This window comes from Struthio camelus, chromosome 4 (assembly GCF_040807025.1).
Source record: "Struthio camelus isolate bStrCam1 chromosome 4, bStrCam1.hap1, whole genome shotgun sequence".
Classification (NCBI taxonomy): Eukaryota; Metazoa; Chordata; class Aves; order Struthioniformes; family Struthionidae; genus Struthio; species Struthio camelus.
The window spans coordinates 61,947,785-61,967,651 of NC_090945.1; the positions used below are offsets into that span (position 1 = coordinate 61,947,785).

Sequence of the window (19,867 nt, forward strand, 5' to 3'; positions counted from 1 at the left end):
ACATAACACGGAAAGAAGCGAGAATGAAAGCGTAGCATTCCCCTGAGCATGAGACCTTTGAGCAACCAACACAATGTTCTCTGTGCAAAAACAGCACAGAAAACTGACCTCTTGTCAGCTGTTGGTTTTTGCTTTTCATCAGAAGTCAGAGGTAGGTGGTAAAGAGGGCAGGCTGTTTCATCAGTGTGAAAAGAGTGCTACTTAATGTGTTACTTGAGGTAAGAGCACTTAGTTGCTACCTACAGCAGTTGCTACCTACCTGTCAGCCCCGAGTGGGCAGCATGCCTCCAGAGAACCAGCATTTAGCTGCTATTACTAGACAGCTTTCCGTCCCCCTTGTAGTCCAGAGCTGCAGAGTGGAGAGCTTGATCACAAGGGTAATGAAAAAATGATAAGCTATATCGGTTCTCTTGATCATCTTTACTGTATCCACAGGCAATTTTGTAGCAAAAGAGCAATAGAAATTTAGTTTTAATCATAACTGAACAGCAGGAAGAAGAGTGCCTACACACAAAATGTTTCTGTGAAAAAATTTTGCATAAAGTAAATTTTATGTATTTTTTTAATGAATAAACAAAATAGTTGCTTAAAATGGAAAATCTGCAGCATTTGCATCTCCCCCTATCCAAAAATGAGAAAAGAAACTCATTTTCATATTATTTTGGTTAAAATATATTATCTTTTACTTGCCAGAACCAAAGTCAAAGTCCTATTTTATGTATATAAAAATCCTGCAAACTGTAAATTAGGTCTTTGCAAGTTGGCTGCTAAATGCTCTAGTTTGAAGGACTTTTATCTGTAATTTGAAAGCTAGCTATAAATTTCGTGAATATGATGCAAAACATCCCATCTTTAGTGCAGAACTCCTATTAGTAGTCATTATTAACAATTTACTGTCATTATTCTTAGATGTCAGTTCTCTGTTAAATAGAGGTTTCTCAGAACTGTGGTGGACTGCCCTTCTACAGCAATGGAAAAAAATGCCCTAATTGGGCAGTTACTGGTTGTCTTCCAGAATACGTTTTCTGTTAATAGAGGAATAATATTTTTATTAGTTAATTTTACAATATATACTATTATAAGCAACATCAAAATGTTACTGATGAAAAGATAAACACACAAAAATATATTTAATGGTTGTATTCCTTGTGTGTATATATTATGATACCACCTTTAATTACAAGTCTACATACTGTTTTTTTCTGTTGCACCTCTGCCTGAAGAATCAGGCATTACTATGTGTCTAAACAACTGCTAAAAAGTTTTACAGCCACAATTCAGTTGATAGCTTTTTTCCTAATTTCTGAACACTACTGAAAGCTGGTAAGGAATATGAAATAATTCATTTGTTCTTGAGATCTTCCAAGAAATTCTGCAAGGCACACTCTGAGACCCTCTGAAACATTAATGAAGTTATTTCCATGAGTACACAAAATAAAATACGCAGATAGACTTGATGGAAGTTACAGCTGATCTATATATGACAAAGGAGTTAAATCAGTTCTTCTGCCTTTACCCTTCCACTCTTGTCATCCAGCCGCTTCCAGAGCTTCCTTTGACATTAAGTTTTTTGGTGGCTGCTTAAGGCTTCAGCATATTAAATCTCAGCTGGGTATTGAGAAAAATATTATGACCTAAATAATGCTAATTTAATGAATTTCTTTAGCATGAAATTTTCTAGAGTTCTTAAAATAAAAAGATGAAAAATAATTCTGTTATGTAGAATTGGAGCAAGCCTATTGTCAGAAGCGGAGCTCTGAACTGCTGTCATTGTGGAGGTGTTAAGCATAATAGCTGCACAATCAACCACAGTAACCCCACCAAGAGCATGTTATTAAGAAAGCCAGCAGAAGGATGGAAAGACTGAGGAGTTCATGAACTAGGTGCTGAGGACCGTCAGGGGTGTCCAAACTAACTCTGTCTTTCTCTCTCTGCGACAGGTAGAGCTTTTTATCATCTTCTGCCACCAAAGATGAGAATCCCACACTTGCAAGGAAGCTGGCAGCTTTCTAGGATCCCAGTACACTTGCTTCTTGCTATTCCACTGTCAGCAGTGTGGGTCTGAACCTATACAGCAACATGCATGGCCATTTTTTTCATAACCTTCCAAAAATTATTCACGGCACACAGTATAGAGAAGGGAAAGAATAATTTGAAAAGGGCAAACCTGAATGGAATTTTCAGAAAATTTCATTCAGGAAAATGAAAAACATCTGGCCCTAGAGTTTCCTCTTTGCTTTGTTTCAAAACCTTCCTGTAAGCCTAATGGTGTCAGTGATTTTTTTAGGAGAAATCAACTCAGTTAGGAAAGCCACTGAAATCTTTTATCATATAAGGCATTGAACAACCTAAACATAAGCAGTTTTGCCAGCTTTCCTTCTAATGAGTGCTGTATGTAATTCTATATCTGAAAACAATTAATTCTGTTTGAAACAGATCGTAAACAGAGAGTAGCAGCAGCAGCAGTTTCAACCATTCTAAGAAAAAGAGATTCCAGACATGCAAGAAGAACTATATCTGCTACTAAAACTCAATTTTTTCCTGGTAAGCAATACAAAAGTAAAATATAAACCTAACAAAGCCTGAGGCATGAGGAGGTCAAGAAAGACCTTTTAAGCCTTTCCTGTCCTGAGATGCTTCAGTTTAGTTACAGAGTTACCCGAATTCTACACAAATTTAATATGATCTGGCTTCATTATTGAAATATGTTTATATCAGAAATAAATAACCCTGACAGTGAAACTACAAGAAGGCTTATATATACCATGGGGAAATGCTTTCTTCAGTCTTCTAAATGTCTTGCATTAATGACTTTGTTGGGGTTTTTTTTTACCTCATTTGAAATTTCGGTCATGTTATATGCCATATTTGGGGTTTGGTGTGAGAGGTGTGTGTGTGTCTGTGTGAAAAGTATACACAAATGTACTGACATGTATGTATGCTCTCTGCGTTTATGACTCTTGACAAAATCTTCTATCAAAGAGTGGAATGAACAGCTGTGGTAGGGCTCACAGAATGGCTTTGCTGGCACTGTAGCCTATTTGTGGGAAAAATTCCCATAACGTGCAAATTTATAGTTTCAAGTAGTTATTAAAATTTGATCTTCTGAGAATATATTATGTTCAGCACAGATAAATTAAGTGGCACGGCTAAACTCAAAGTTTTCATTCCCAAAATCACAGTTTGATTAAAAAAACCTTTTCTGTGTGAAGGGGAATCAGGTCTGAGGGTTACTGATAATGCTGGAAGAGTCATATTCTTTAATAAAGCCCATGAATTCTAGTTTTGTGAAAGGAGCCCCATCTTTTCAAAGTTAACATACAAAATAATAGCTTTGAACAGCAGAACAACCTCCCTCCAAAGCAAAAACAAATATGAAGCCAGCAAATGAAAAAAGTAGTTCTAGAACTGTCTAGGCTTGGGTACGTTGCCATTTGTCTTGTCAATTCTTCAGGAGTTGGAGAAGACTCAATAATTTCTCTCTACAACTCAGTACCTTACGGCGTTTCAGCTTTACCTAGAAAAGAGTGAATAGCTGCCTGCCTGTCTGTCTGAACTCTCCTGGGAGTACAATTTATGCTCCCCCGTTTTAGAGTGTTAGCTACCTCTAAGATATATTTATGAGCTCATTATTTTCATCCCCCAGGAAAGGAATCTGTCTCTGCCATCTTTTGTCTTTAATAGCTTCACTAATATCATTCCTGTTTTATCAGCATGTTCACAATGACATTTTTAGTGTTGTATATCCAAAGGCATTTTTGATGATGGAATTTTATGGAAAGTCAAATCTAGTTTTACTATACTGAAGGGGATAGGAACCCCGTATTGGTCTATTTTCCTTTCTTGTGTGTTCCTCCCACTTCAGTCTATCCATTTTACCAAGAAAGATGCTTAGCTGTATGAACTGCTGTAATGGGTTTTATTCTATTCTGAATTTCATTGATTTCACACACCATAATTCCGGTCAATTCAGTAAGCTTTGGCTGATTTACAGCACTATAATTTAAAGTAGAATCAAGACTATATGAAAAGTATTTATTTTGTCTACAGTTTCCAACTTTAAGATTTTCTACTGGATTATAAATAGCTATGAGTTGCTTCTTCAACAGCCCTTGATAATATTTTCATTTTCATTAGTGCACAGCCTGGTACCTAGAAACAAAACATTGAGCGCCATAGAAGAAGACAATACAACCATCCTGGAAACACTGGAGTGACAATAAGCAACTGTAGCTCTGAGAGAATGTGACAGTATCTCATATAGATGAAAAGATGTATATGTACTATTAAAAGGTTATTCAAAGTTCATAAGGGATAAAGGAGGAAAAAGAAGAAATCTTTGTGAATGAGGACGACTTCCTAGGTAGGCTCAGGAAATCAGTGGCTTAATATCACTGTGGTCCTACAAATGTTTGAGCTCATGCTTCCCCACAAATAGATGATTTACTTCACGTATGCTAGTCTTGTGAAACTGTTGGTGCTCTATGTCTGTAAATTGTACCACTAAGTCTGGCAGCCAGAGGAAGGGAGGAAAAAGCATATGGTACTACAAGGGATTAAATACATACACAGGAGAGGAGAGCATTTAAAGCATTCTGGTTATAAATGTTAACAGAGTATATTTTCTAGACATTGGGTCCATCCACATTTATGTAAAACAGTGCCTTGAATGGTTTGAATTGACAAAATACAGTTGCCCTTAAAGGCAGCCACAAGTGGAGGAGGAGAGCACAGGATGCTTTTTCTCCAGTGCAAGAAGTAAATGTTCTTTAGGTGACTAACCTGTATGTCCATGCATAAAGCACTTTCATATCAAGTAGGACTTGATAATAATGGTACATGGGAAATGAACCATAGAAGAAAAGTCTGTTCCTTGCTTCGTGTTCATGACAGAGAATCTTAGGGAGATTCCTACATCAGAGCCTTTCTTTGCAAGGCTTGGTTTGAGGAGTTATCTAAAATGGAAGAGGCAATGTAAGAGGTTTTAGAACAAATTAATAAATTAATAATAGCAATTACAAGGACTGGATAGTATTCCCCATAGCATATTAAAAGAACTCAGATAGAAACTGCTGAACCGTCATGTGCTGCCTACTGCTTAAATCAGCCTCAGTTCCAGAGAAATGGGTAGCTTTTCTGATGCTGCTGTTATACCTTTTACTTAAACCACTTTCTCTAAACCACTTAAGTACATTTTCTACTACTGGCAACTGGTTAAGTACAACTATTCTCGTATGGCTGTATCCTAAAAAATTTAAGCTGGGGGCATGGCACAGAATTACCTGTTGGGAGCAGGCCAGTGTGTATGAACTGCACTTAAGAAAGAAAAGTTGCACAAGAAACACAGACAGTATAAATCATGGCTTTTCATACCTACAGTGAATCTGCCTAGCAGGGCTTTTTAATTTTGGAAGTTATGTTAATATAAGTATATGGGTTATAAGCTAAAGGGTGAATTTATGTCACTAGAAATTTACTACTATAATTTCTCATTCAGACCTTCTTTTCTAGTACAAGAATGACATTTCTTATTTATTTTTTTTCCTATTTTGAAAGCAGCGTAGGGTCTATTGGAAAAAAAAGTGCCCTTATTCCTATTCTAGACAGGGACTGTCCACACGGGAATCATATTGTTCATATCAGCATATTATTACTCTACAGTCTACGAGAACAATCAAACATAACTGTGCACAGTTCAAACATAATGCATTCTGCCACATTGCTCTTATTTTCAGTGATACTCCATTGGCTCACAGAACCGCAATTTGGTTCTTTACATTTTAAGATATAAATACAGGATTCCCTGATTCACTTGTCTGGCTCATAATAATGCATAGTTTATACTAATGTATTTCAGTATGTTTTCTTTTTATTATATTGTGATGATCGTAATTTTCAACATTATCAAATCAATATTCATATTGTATCTATTGGAAGAGATTTTGAGTATGTCCCAGTCATGGCACTGAGTATTCCAAAGACTCTGTAGAAGTAGTTACATATTTAACTGAGAATTCAATAGCCTATGAATTACAAGTTGTATTGTTGAATTCCTTCTACTATCATATCTATGCAGCTTATCTGAAATCTTAGACTTATTTATATAATTTCTTTTCTGAAAATGAGTGTAGCCCAGAGCCAGCAAACATGCACAGTACCTTGCTAACCTATGATCAGCTGAGTTCAGTGTCAGCAACGACCTGTATCTAGGTTTTGGCCTCAACACCCAGCCGCAATTGAAATTCCTCCCATACACTAGCAGCTGCTCCCAGTGCAACAGCTTTGGCAGAAGCTGCCCATCTCTGTGGGTCAGGCTGTGGCCGGTGGTCAACAGTTTGGCATCTTTTGCTTACTGAAGCAGACATTTCCTGTTTCTCCCAGGGGAAAGGTGGTGAGCCTGGAGAAAGACGGCCACCAATGAGGTAATGCAGAGCTAAGTCATTGCAGTCTTAGCATTTGAAGTGTAAAAGGTGAAACTATCTTATGAGATAGAGACATCAGAACATTAACACTTATCCTTGCATTCGAAATAGAAAAATAAAGAATTTCCAAAGTACGATGTCAATAACAGGAAAAAAAGACAGTATCTTAGTGAGTGTGTGATTTGACTCTCTTGCTTCAGGCTAGAAGAAATGCAGAAGTAAATGTGTAACATAGATGTTGGAGGAAAAGTGAAATTTTGCAGTTCTCAGGTACAGCAATTCTGTACTTTCTAGTAACATGGGAAATGGGATGGCTTGTTTAAAATGCATGTTTTAAATCACTGAAGACCATCAGCCACTAAAGCAGTCGGATGGCAATCTAATAACTATCTGAAAGAGAGACGTTGTAGGATTGGGGTGGCAACCAGGCCTCAAAGAATACAACCTCAGGATTTCTGGACTGCAGTTGTTTTCTGGACTGTTTAGGTTTTGTATCATGCACAGCATTTGAAATAAGTGGGCTTGACAGCTATAACATGCACACAAGAAACAACAAGACAAATTTCCCCTCAGTCATTATAATTCCTGGATCGTTCTCCTTGCTATTGTATTAAAATAATCATTCCTCACCTATGAGCTTAGAGAGGATGGGCCAAATTTTGCTGTGTCTCAGATGCTTTGCTACAGCTTCAGTTTAGTTTATGGTTATAAATGAAAGCAAACTCTGTCCCTATAGTGTCAGGGCTGGCTTTTCAGTGAATTCAAGCTCACTTCTCCTGTATTTAGCAAGGAGAATAGGCAGGATACATCTTCTACAGCATCAGGTAAATGGAAGCCAAGAAAGGAGAAATTTGTTTAATCTTGGCCAATTGGAGCATCACATATATGATTCCTGTCCTCCTCAGTTAATTGTTGATCTCTGTCTTTTCCTCTGCAGCTTAGAGGAAGATGCTGGGAAAAGGAAAGCTTGTCACAGTATTCAATATTTATCACAGACTTACATGTTTCTAAAGCATTACATTTCCAGAAAAAGACTTGAAACCTAATTACCACTTTGGGTCTTCTGCCATGTTTCAGAAAGGAGGATAAAATCTATAGGGCATGAGTAATTTTAAGGACCTTTTTATAGCTTCAGTAGCACACTGATACACAAGGGGCCATTTCTCTGTTGAATTTGCATGTGCCCAGAACAGTGTTACACATAGGCTCTGACAGGAGCATCAGCCTACTTTCCCATTTTATCTAGGTTTGTCCTGAGGTTGAAATAAGATCCTTTGCTATTTTTATTACTTCTCCAGTTTTACTTTAACTTTGCTTTTCGTATTCAGCTGCTTAATTACCAAAAATCCAGACTGTACCTTTTAACTGGATTTGTAAAGGAGAGAAGCCCAAATGAGATAGTAAGTGGAGAAGGGATGTAGCTAAATATACGTGTCATAGCCCATCCTCTCACTATGAACTCAGTAGAAACTCATTAGCAGGTTTAGAGAAGGTATAGATGGTCTGGGATGGACCGTCCAGCTCTAGGATGGACCTGGAGTTAAGATATTATGTGTTCTACTGTAGTTCTTTGAAAAATGGATTGTATCAATAACTCTGACTTCATTAGTCTGACACTACCATTTCTGCACTCCTTTTTCTGTATCTCAGTAAGATATTGTATCAGTGACTGTGTTGCTAAAGGTGTTATTATGCCTTTACCTGTTTCTGAGATGTGTGGTGATATCTGTGTCAACAACTGTATGATTCCCAGTAGCTCTTCATGTCCCTGTGCATATAGCAGGGAAGTTATGTGAGGCTGTATCACGTGCTCCTGAGCAACAATCCAGGCCACTTGCATGGGAGAATGACTTGGAAAGTCCACAGGCTCCAAGATGCACTACTTCTGATGGCCAGCCATAGTTTTTTTGTGTTTTGGGAGACTTTTAGTTAATCCCAAATTTACATGACTACTAGTAAACTTTTCAAGAGCAATTGAGGTGCTTACCTTCAAGTTACTTTCCAAGGAAACATAGGACTTTTTTATGGGGCTTCGACATGTTAAAGTCCCACTGGAATCAAGAAGTTAAATACCAAAACATGGCCAATGCTTTCAGGGGTTCCAAAGAAGTATCTGCATCTCTAGGCACTGAAATTTCACTGAAAAGCTGGCTCTGGACCTCTGTCTTGCATTTACAATAGGTGTCAATATTTAAAATTTGCATATTCAAAGTTTAACAGTCTGCAGATGTATTTACTATTTCATAATATGGATAAAATTGTTGTAACTTTCAGTAGTGGAGACCAACAAACAGCAGACTCCACTTACTGCACAGACCACAGAGATACTGCCTATAATTCCTGAACAAGAGCATTGCCATGTGGATGCATCAAGTGTAGATGGTAAGTAAATATCTTGCAACTCTTGGATTATTCTGTTTTACCTCCTATTTTTAAAATTAATAGCATGCAATATCTGCTCAAAATAAACTCCTCCTTACTTCTAGTCAAGGCATATGAGATGACAAACTTGAAAATGTGTTTGTGAAAGCTAGATGGCAAGAAAACAAATTCAGTTTTCCTTCCAGTACCAAGAGTGATCAATAAACTAATCTGTTAGTCTGTTAAACCCCATGTGTCCCTAAAGACAGTGCAAATTCTGACACTTTTTCTGGTGTAGAACATTGTGTCCTGGACTTCAGTATTGCACGGACATTTGTTTCTGACAAGGACAGAGGAAAAGCAACTCGCACATGATCTCTAAAAAGAATCCTGTGTTTGAAATAAATAATTTGCTGATCAAATTCACAAAGAAAAAAAAATCAGTCCACTCTGTCCTTATCAAACCAATCAGGAGATGTGGGTAGAAGTTGGTTTCAGCTTGGAAGTAAGACTAGTCTCCCACTTCTAACTTTCTGCAGCCCTTGGGCTCCAGTAATTGTTTCAAAAGGTCCAGGTATAATGAAAGAAATCTGAAAAGAAACACGCAGTAATGGACGCCTCTTCTAGGCAAGACTTTTAATGCCTAGAAATAGGAGAGATACCACTTGAATAAGTAATACAAGCACGCTAATGTATCAATTGCATAAATGAGGTTATGGCTATTTGCACAGATTTATGTTACTGCACATGGCAAATTTTTTAGGTTAAAAGCTTAAGAAAATCTTTCTTTATTTATATATACTTAAATTGGATGGAGTTCTAGTGAAAACTCAATATGATGTCATGCTATCTTTTTAATGCCTTAGAAAAAATGATGTACTGAAGGGCTGTTTTATTTCTGGGCTTCATGTAGAACTATAAAAAATGAAGTTTTATGTTGAGAGCACAGCTGAAGAAGAAATTTTGAACAGCACTGCATGGAAAAGATGAACTACTTCCATAACAAATTAATAATACAGCTAGATTATGGTTTTGCCTCTGAGAGAGACTAGCTGGGTTACAGGCCAGTGCATTATAATAATTAAAAATAACGGCCTCTTGTTAAACAGTTCACATCCATAAATCTTATGAGGACTTATACAGATGAAAAGGTGTCATTATTGGTATTTTAAAAAGGTAACAGAGATAGAGAAAGATATCATGACTTGGGAAGTCATCGACATAGCTGAGAGCATCCTCAGATGATCTGAGTTCAGCTCTTTGTCATTTGGATGCCACAAGCTTTTGCTGGATGAACAAGGCCTTCCTTAGACCTCCACCAGCCTTTTCTTTCTCCAGGGACTCCTCCCAGTTACTGCAGCATTCAGTTACTTCAGACTGCCTCTTCAGATACCTGTCAACTATCTCTTCAGGTAAAGCTTCATCTTCCCATACTCCCACCTCCTGGGAGTACTGCCCATTTTAATCGTTTCCTGTGGTAAGAGCCAGCATTTAGTCTCAGGTTAGAAACAGATATTTCCGAGGTTATAATACCATATGTTACTGAAGAGTGCTTACTAATCAGTGCCTTCATTATGCAGCACTACAGCTGAGCAGCAGCATCCTATGTCCTTCCAGGATATTGGGTTCATCAAAGATCATTTTATAGGTGCTGGAAACAACATGTCATGGTCCATTCCCACACAAACCTAACTTTTGTCCACCACTGGGAACAACCACTGGGATTGACCTGCCAGCACACCTCTTGCTTTCATTATGTCAACTGTTATGCCTTAAAAGGGTAGAAAGAGGAGATGAAACAGCGTGGCAAACCTTTGATTTGGAATAAATTCAGCTAATAAAAAAATTCATCAACTTCTGTACCCATTCCTTTACCAAAGGAGAACGTGTTCAGCATGGGTCACTTAATCGCTCTGTGTATTTTCAGGGTACTTATTATCATAGCATTTGGGTGCTGAAATTAAGGATCCTTCTCTATTTCGGTCATCTTTCATTAAATGACTGCATTAGCAACTGTCCTGGAGAAATGCATGAGTCAAACGTCTCAAGTGCTGTAAGACAGTTCTCTGTTTATCTATCTGTGACAGCTTTAGAGGTATTTCCTTAGTGCTGTCAAAAGGTGACATAAGAATTAATGCAAGTTATGAGGGTGCTGTTTATTTGGTTAGAAAGCATGAACATTTTATTCAGGAAGGCAAATATTTGCTTTAGGACCAGTGCTGGTCAGTGGACAGCATGTTAGACTAAGGCTCTGGAGACCCAGCTTCTTTTTCTGTCTCTACCAATGGCTCCTCATTACCCCAGTCATTATTTATCCCCAGCTAAAACAGAGACTGTGTAGTGCTTTTAATTTGCAAAGCACTACTTACATCAATTGTTATTTTTAGCAGCTCTAAAATGCCTTTTCTGTGATAAATGAAAAGAGAGAAACAAGAAGCTGGACTGATAGCAACAAATCTGGGGGAACATCAGATCTTAGAGTGGATCAGAAGGATAAATACTGAATTTATGTATCAAAGATAGGCTACTAGCTTCCTTTACTTGAAAAAACGCAGCATGTGAAACCATAAGACGACTAATGTTTCTGAATGCACTTGATTCAATAGCAGTTCCCAGAACAGTGGAAGAATTATTGGAGCAAGAAATAAAAGGGGGCAAGTAAGAGTCATATCATCATGGCCATTAAAAACTCCCGTATATATGGTGAACCGTCTATCTTAAAGCACTAGAGCATTCAGCAAGACGATTTTGCTGATGGTTAGCCCTGATACCATTGTTCCGTAGGGAAGATTTCAGCTAAACTTGTCATTTAAGGCTTAAGAAAACACATCCCAAGGAACGACTTTTCTCCATCTTGCTCTCTGTCCTGCCTTTGTGGTGGCCCATCTTTCCCCAGCAGCCTGGGCTGTGTGAAAGGCAGGCAGACTAGCTATGCAGGTGATTGTCTCTCTGGCCTCTTCCATACCAAAGATGCGCTCTAATCTTACAGTGATTACAGCATAATAATAATCACCTGTGTATAGCATGAAGAGTAATTGGGAGCCCTCTCTTACAGTATTTCTGTCCTCTGCCCATTTAAGAGGAAGCAGCATTACATTCTCAGAATCAAAAGGAGCACTGAGAAATTTCAGAACTTCAGAGATGACTAAGGACATAACAACATTTTATCTTATTTGGGAAAATTAATGACAGTTCCTGGAAGAAAGAAAGAAAACCCAATGTCTTATGGCCAACTGTTGTAGAGATTTTTTTTGTAAAAAGTGTCCAGTGTCATGCTCTTAGCTGTTGTTAGACCAGATTCACATAAACTGGTCAATATTACCCCAAATACTTTATTTACTACAGCATTCTCTTTGGCAGTCAATGGCCCAAGGACAAGATGAAATAACATTAGCGTCCTGCCTCCCGTTAATTCTCTTAATAAAACAGGTTGAAGTGTCAAAGGCTGCATAAAGGCTAATGAAAGTTCCACATCAGTAATTGCCAATGATTTTTAGTAAGCTTCCTTTCGCTGTCAGCACTTCATCTCTCTTTGTAAAAAGCTTTGAGATCCTTGAGTATGTCAGGTGCTTCATGTCTCTATGTTATTTCCTGTGTGACAGTGTAGCTTTACAGTGAAATAAGACAAGTCAGTCTCCCAGTGAATACATAATTTAAAAACTAATCTTACCTTCAGGTGAAATGGATTATAAGACTAAAGCATGAGGTAAGATAAAGAACTGAGAGGGAGGATGCAGAGGGGGAGAATGTGTTTGGCTAAAAAGATGAAAACTTCTTTCACAGAAACTGTAAAATAAAGAAGTTCATTCTTCCCTTTCCTCTCTTACAGTCTAAAAGCACGTGGGCACAAACCCTCCCATGTGAGGTGGCTCAGAGATCAGTAAGTAACTAAGTGTATGAGAGTCTGATTCCTATCCAGCTGCATTCAGATCATCATCACTACTGTCTTTTTTAAGGATGTCCTCCCCTAGAGACTTAGAAATTGAGCTGTACAGAGCATGATCTAAGACCAGGAAAACTCAGTGCTAGTCCATCTAGGGTATTACGCAGCTTTGGTCCCGACCCCTCCTTCCCTCCTGAAGAGGTCTTTCAACACCATGATTACAGAACTTATTAGCACAAACAGAAAAAGCAACTGAAAGTATTTTTTGCTTGCTTTTGCCTTTGTGATTGCAGCTTTACAAAAATATTTTCACATTTAAAAGAACGCCTCTCTCACATGTCTCCTGGAGCAAGACACCCACACAAACAACGTAAGATAGAAACTACTCAGGGGAAACAGGGAAATTGGCAGTTCAAAACATTCTGGCAAAGGCACCTACCAAGTGTACTCAGGAACGAGAGGAAGATGACAGTTAAGCTTTGTTTTTAGAAATCATGCATGTATTTGTACAGAACAGTAGGTGTAATTTTAAATTGATGAGCTCCTTCTAATTATTCTTTTGACGCTGTGAAAAGCATCATTTCAGTGCTCAGAAGTGACAAGCGCGCTGTGGTTAATGCCATGATAAAACTGGGTGTGATGTGGCTGAAGGCAGCAGTTCCTACAAGCACTGACATACTGGATTTGCCAGGTGGCCATTTTTGCAAGATACTACTTGTTATGCCTTTATGAATCCCTACAGACAACTCTGTGAACAAAGATTTAGGTCCGCATGCAGCTTTAAATGTCGTAAGGAGGGCATGCAGTCACTCAATTACGTATTTATTTTTTAAATATCATGAAGGATAATTTCCCCACTGTTTCTGCTTCCAGAATAGATTCAAGTCTTATTCACACATTAAAACTAAAACTTCTCTTAGTACCAGACAGCTCACAGAATCAGATTGCTGAGTACATTCCTGGGTACTTGGCACAAATGTTGGGCCCTGCTTAAAATGCATACCAGGATGTGTTTCTCTCCAACACAGCGACATAAAGGTTTTTGAAGGGAAGCGCTCATGTTTGTGTGCAGAACAGCGCCGTAACGGGCCCTGTTATAGACTGTTTAAAACCCCTATTCCATTAGCTGGCATCAATTTTCGATGCATTATACCCTGACTACATTTGTCGTTTTCTAGCTCACTTCAGCAGCTGCTGCCTCCAGTATGAGTTCACAGCCAAAGAAACAGGGAAAGGGAGACAAATGTTGCTATTGGGCCCTCAGCTACATGAACTACCAGCATAGGTGGCAAGCTACATTTGCTTTGTCACTGAGGGTGAGAACAGGAAGTGCAGAAGTCTTGCACTTTTCTCCCATATGTTGTGTAGTTCCCTAAAAACTAAAGACGAGCCTGACTTGGAGCTGGGCATTTTCGTATTTCAAAGTTGCCCATCACATGCAACTTCAGGAGTTGCAGTGCGGCTTTCCAAAGCCTCATTGATGATTGCTGATGAGTATTTTTCATTTTAGAAAGTGAAAAAAACTGCATTTATTTCGTTATTGCCAAATTTGTCCCACCAAATACCAGTATACTACAGGAAGTGAGGCATACATTTGCAAATTCTTCCTTCCAGCTGGTAGTTCAGATTCTTCTAAAGTAATTTTATTTTCATTAGGATACTTTAGCTTATTTTGGCTAGGCTGCAGTAGGATCCTTGTAATACTCAAAATTTACTTCTGAGCACTGCTGCAGAGGGAGGAGTTCATAAAGAGATGGCTGAGGAGCTGACACAGAGCGAGAGGTTGTGGAATGGGAGCAGATATCACAGACTTTTCTCCCTCATCTGCCTACTCAGAGGGGGGCAAGCACGAGTGAAGCCTGCTCAGTTATCTGAAGGAAAGAGAGCAATCAGCACCCACCTTCGAAAGAGAGTTCCAGGCCGCACGCTGTGTAGATGGAGACACTCTGCAGAAACCCAATTTGAGAGACCTCAGGGACATCCTTATTGGCTTGCTTCAGGCATGTGCACCTGCGAATTGCTCTCTAGGTCAGCTTTTGACTCTGCCCACTGGTTGTTAAGAAAATCTTAAATTGCTGAGCTTCCCTCAACAGTGAATAAGGACACTCAGGTTTCTGCATTATACTGTGTGGAGCAAGTACTTAAAATGTCATCCTCTAGGCAGATATCATACTTGAGTCTTTGGCTCCAATCTGATGCATGTCCTCTATTTCGCCTGTCTTCGTTACAATCTTTTTTTTTTTTTTTGGTAATAAAGAGGAAAATTCATTAATGTGAAAGTTAAAAGAAACCTAAAATTGTGGAGTTCATTACAATGACAAATCTAAAGTAAATTAGAAAAGAGTACTTTTTTAACCTCATCCTTTTGTCCAATAATACTGTTTTTTTCTTAGTTTTAGGTATCACCGTATGAAATATGATCAATATTGCATGAAAGAAGAAATATATTACACAACAGAAGAGAGCATCTTCATTTCTAGTACAGCTGGGGAGCTATGTTATTCATCTTTTCATGAGAATGCCAACTCTGTATTTTAGATGCTGTATTTAAGAAGCTATTTTATCCATAAGAACTATTTGGTATTAAGAAAATATGAATGATGGACAAACTGATGTTTTGCTGTACAATCAACTTCAGCAGGAGATTTTAGATTGCACATCTATTTTCAATTAATTCCGGATTTATACTTAATCACAAGGTTGCAAGATAATCCTACCAATGGGTTCTTTTTCCAGCTGAGAAGAAATTCATTTTGTGTTCTCCATGGGATAAAAATACTGTATAAAGATACAAATGAACCTATATTTTCATGGAATGAGTACAGCTTTCAGCTTATTTATTGCTGTGGGTGACTAAGATGCTTAAAAGATATAATTTTTGACCATTGAGGAAGGTGGCTGAAGAATCATAGAAGGAGAGAGAATTCTGCAGTGCATTTTAACTTCTGCGGTGAACCAAGAAGACATTCATAAATTCTGCAGCATCTTCGTGGGTAAAGAAAAAAATGTGGAAAAATAGGACATTTGGCTTCAAACCGCAAAATAATTATTATTGTATTTTTATAACTCATTAAGATACCAAGTGGACTTTGTATTCTTCGATAAATTGCATTCTTTTTTTTTTTGTTGTTAGTTTAGGTCATTAATATCCAGACTCATTATCTCCTGGAACTTTTCCTTACTTTCCATTTATTACTGCTCCGCTGAGTGTAATGGAGCTGTTGGGGCTGAGCAGGGTCCCAGACTCATTCTGGGCTAACACATTATTTGTGGGTACAATTTGACCATAAATTACTAGCAAGAGACAGAAATTGCAGAGCCAGGACTTCAAACTCCCTTGTGCTAAATCCATCAGGATGAACAGATTGTAAACTGCCCATTGCAAATATGATATACAGCAATCTAGCATCCTGTTAATACTTTGTAACTTCCATCCCTTACATTTATATAGCTTTTCCCTCCTAAAGCTTTCTGAAATTGCTTCTCCAGTCATTATACTGCACAAAGCAGTTCAGATTTAATAGGAATAGTTGTGAACATTAGCGTCTGAATGATTTGAGCCCATATGGAGTTTTTTGTATCTAGCTGGGTAAGTCTGAATCATTTGTTTCTATTGTTCATTGCCATCTTATAAAAAAATCTAAGAAAAATACTGACTTCCTTGATCTGGGGGCTTTTGAGGCTTTATTGCCCATCTGTGGAAATGTATTTTTAATACAGTATAGAATATAAACAACTCATAATGTGTTTTTGGTTTTCTTTACTGTAGAACAGCAAAATTTGCAGATAAAAGAGACATATCTATCTCAAATCACTGCAGAACTGCTAAGGCCATTTTAGTCACTGTTTAAATGATTAAAATGATGGCACTATCTATCACTGTTCCCTTTCAGTAATCCAGAGATCTTGTTGATAGGGACAGCCCTGCTCTTTGTGACCCCAATTTAATTTCATTCCCCTGAAATTTAATTCTATTATTCTTGCTGCCTATAACCTCTCTCTTTCTTTTCCTTGGATGGCCAAACTGCGTTATTTCATTATTTCTCCTTAAAGCTATCCATCACCTTTGTTGTTCTCTCCCAATTTTTCTTAATATTGTCTCTTTCTGGTTTTGAAATATCCACATCTGACAGCATCTTTATAAGCATGCTGTCATTTGGTAAGTTGTGAGAATGACTTTACCACTTCTATCCCACAGTTTTCTAAAGTGGTTAGTTTTACTACCTTGGAAGTTTGTATCTTCCAAGATACCTTCACGAAACACCATGAACAAATGAAACCAGGAAGCTCTTACAACCTTTCAGTCTCCATTGCCTACCTTGTCTCATAAGTATGATCCAAACTATAGGAAAGGAAATAATGGGATAATGGGGAGACATTGCTAAAAATGGTCAAAAATTTTTTCAATAAGATAATTCAGGTTGAAAGAGACATCAGAGGTCTCTAGTCCAACCTCCTGCTCAAAGCAGTGCCAGCTGTGAGATTCTCGGGGCTTGATCCAATTGCGTCTTGAAAACCTCCAAGACTGCTCAAACTCTCTGGGACTGCTTGACTATCCCCCAAAAGTTTTTCCTTATGTCCCGTGTGAACCTCTCTTGTTCCACCTTATGCCTATTGTTTCCTATCTGGCTGCCATGCACCACTGTGAGAGGCCTGGTCCTACTGTCTCGATGACTTCTCTGTAGGTGCTGGGGGCTGCTGTTAGGTCGCCTGAAGCCGTCTCTTCCCCAGGCTGAACAAGGCCAGCTTCCTCAGCCTCTCCTCAGAGGACAAGTGCTCCAGTCCTGACCAGCCTGGGGGCTTTCTGTTGAACTCACTCCAGTTTATTGATGTCTTATTGGGGGTTCCCAGACTCGAAACAGTACTGTCGATGCGGCCTCATGAGCGCCAAAAGTGATAATCGCTCCCCTTGACCTCCTAGCTGTGCTCCTACTAGTACTGCCCAGGAATCTCTCGGCCTTCCTTGCCGCCGGGGCACACTGCTGGCTCATGCCTAGTTTGCTGTCCACCAACACCCCTGGGGCCTCCTCAGCAGAGCTGCTCTCCAGCCAGTCTGTCTGTCTGTCTGAGTGATGAGACAGTTCTTTCAGCTCACTCAGGAAGAAGCACAAATCAAGGATGTGTGCATGCAACCTCCCTTCTCTACTGGAAAGCTCCTCCCTTTTATGAGGGTCTGTCTTTCTTCACGCTTTTTACTTCTGTATTTCAAAAGAAAACCCATTCTGGGATATGGAAGAGTTTTGGGACCAGTATTTTTGCCATGGAGGTGCATCTCTGTATGTCTCAGAAAGAGCCAGGAATAGCTGTGAATGTTACCAACCCAGTGTGTGGCCCTGAGGGAGGTTCTGCCTGTTCCAGATCACGGCTGGTGATGGAGCCATCATGAATAAGGTGTGAGCTAGGTTGCTGTGTGAGGGCAGAAGTGAGATGCTCCCCTGAAGGAAACGCTCCTTTGACGGACTGCTTACTTGCACTGAGGGAGAGAGGAGGAGGCTAAAAAGCGACTAGCCTGTCAGTTTAGCTTCTTCCCACTATCTCCTGAGATCCTCTTGGTTGGTTTCTCCTCTCCTATGTCCTCTTTAACCCCTTGTCTTCATCTCCAGCTTTTAAAAAATGAACACATGAGGAGGGAAAGTGTGCGCCGGTGCAGGCTTTCAAGCACAGGAAGACAGGCAGCAATGAAGACCCTCAGAAACTGGGGGCAGCAGAGGTGAAGCTGGAATGGTGTGGAGGGAACAAAAGTGATGGGGAAGGCAGAACTGATGGCATACAGGAGTGTGCAAAATGGACATGGGGACAGAACTAATGAGGACACTAGAGGAAAGACACGGAACACTTTAAATATTGGCATCTTATAAGATACTGAGACAGTGTCTGAGATGAGCAACGGCAGGAAGAGTAGGATTGCATTTTTACAAGTCCAGTAAAGGGGTTGAGAGGCCTCTAAAGATGTTTAAAAACTGTCTGAATTACTAAGTGTTCCAGCTTTCATTTAGGTGACACTGCCTGACACTGGCACCTTTTGTCGAATACCTTTTAGCCAAATATTCCTCAACCCTGGACTGCGAAAGAGAAATAGCTCACATTTGCTTGACTAATGTCTTCATGTCTTCCTCTTTACAGCAGCAGCAAACTTATTTAAATAAGAATTACGATTAGTTCTTGCTACAGTTTCTTTAGAATCCTGTCCACATTATTGTGGTGCCGCATAAGAAATATTCTTTCAGCTCCATGGGTAAAATATTTGAAAGGCAGAATAAGTAGCTAGTGCTCAGCTTGGGGTCCATTAGAGCATAATACTCAAAAGATTGTAAAGGGAAGCTGTCAAAAGGAGATCAAAGCGGGGAGACTAAGAAGTTCTTAGCAAGTCTGAACTCAGGGACTTTTGGTGTACATGTGATATAGGGGGAATGAGCACTGCAGATGTAGAGTGGTCAAATTAGTTGTCGTCTTTCCTTTGAACTTTACTTCTTTGAATGTTCTCATCTTTGCCTTCCTTCAAGCTCATGCCTGATTTTTTTTCAGAAATGCTGTTATTCTGATTCTGCCAGAACTAATCAGGTATCATCTCTCTTGTTTACGTTGAACAATGCTCAATTCTTTTAAAAAGTGCTTTCTCTAATCCAACCCTTGAAAATTGTTCCTCTTTCCACAAAGCATGTCCTTTTTCTTCCTTTGAAAATGTTTTCCCCTCCTATCTTTTTAATACAGCTCAAATTTTGACATTTTCAATTTGTTAATTGCAATACTGCACACCATCATCAATACATTTCTAGAAACACTGTGCATTAGGTATGCTGAGTAAGTGTCAGAGCATGGGAAATGTACAGGTCACACAAAAAAGCAGCTGTTTATGTCCTTATATTCTCAGTGACAAAGGTCAACCTGAGGTAGGAAAAAAAAAAATACTTGTTTAGAGTCCAGAGGGTTTTCCAGTCAGACTATAAGAATTTCAAAGTAGGTCAGATTAGCTGATGGTGTCACTTTAAGCCTTGTGCTGAGATGGTTTTAAAAAGAACTAAGGAAAGTCCTTTTCCACTCTTCACATTCTTTTGAGACTAAGAGAAGAGACAGGGCTGTCATTTGAAATAAAAGTGGAATGTCTCAAAGATAATCCTGTAAGTAGGGTGACTGTACGGTAAAAATGACTTCTGTGAATCGGAAAAAAGGTAAAAATCTCTATTGTGTCACTCAAAATACT

At 38.9% G+C, this 19,867-nt stretch overlaps 1 protein-coding gene across 12 annotated transcripts in view; it reads left to right on the plus strand.

Moving 5' to 3' along the window:
• TMEM156 (transmembrane protein 156) overlaps positions 1–16,402 on the plus strand; it is a 28,455-nt gene extending 12,053 nt beyond the window's left edge. For 2 of the 12 annotated variants that reach the window (XM_068943170.1, XM_068943168.1), the window contains exons 5-8: positions 2,437–2,544; positions 8,697–8,804; positions 10,122–10,195; positions 10,432–12,602. In XM_068943170.1, the coding sequence (XP_068799271.1) occupies positions 2,437–2,544; positions 8,697–8,804; positions 10,122–10,195; positions 10,432–10,611 (470 nt within the window). In that variant the 3' untranslated portion in view covers positions 10,612–12,602. The other 10 variants (XM_009673371.2, XM_068943162.1, XM_068943161.1 and 7 more) reach the window with 10 other exon arrangements.
• The last annotated feature ends 3,465 nt before the right edge of the window (positions 16,403–19,867 follow it).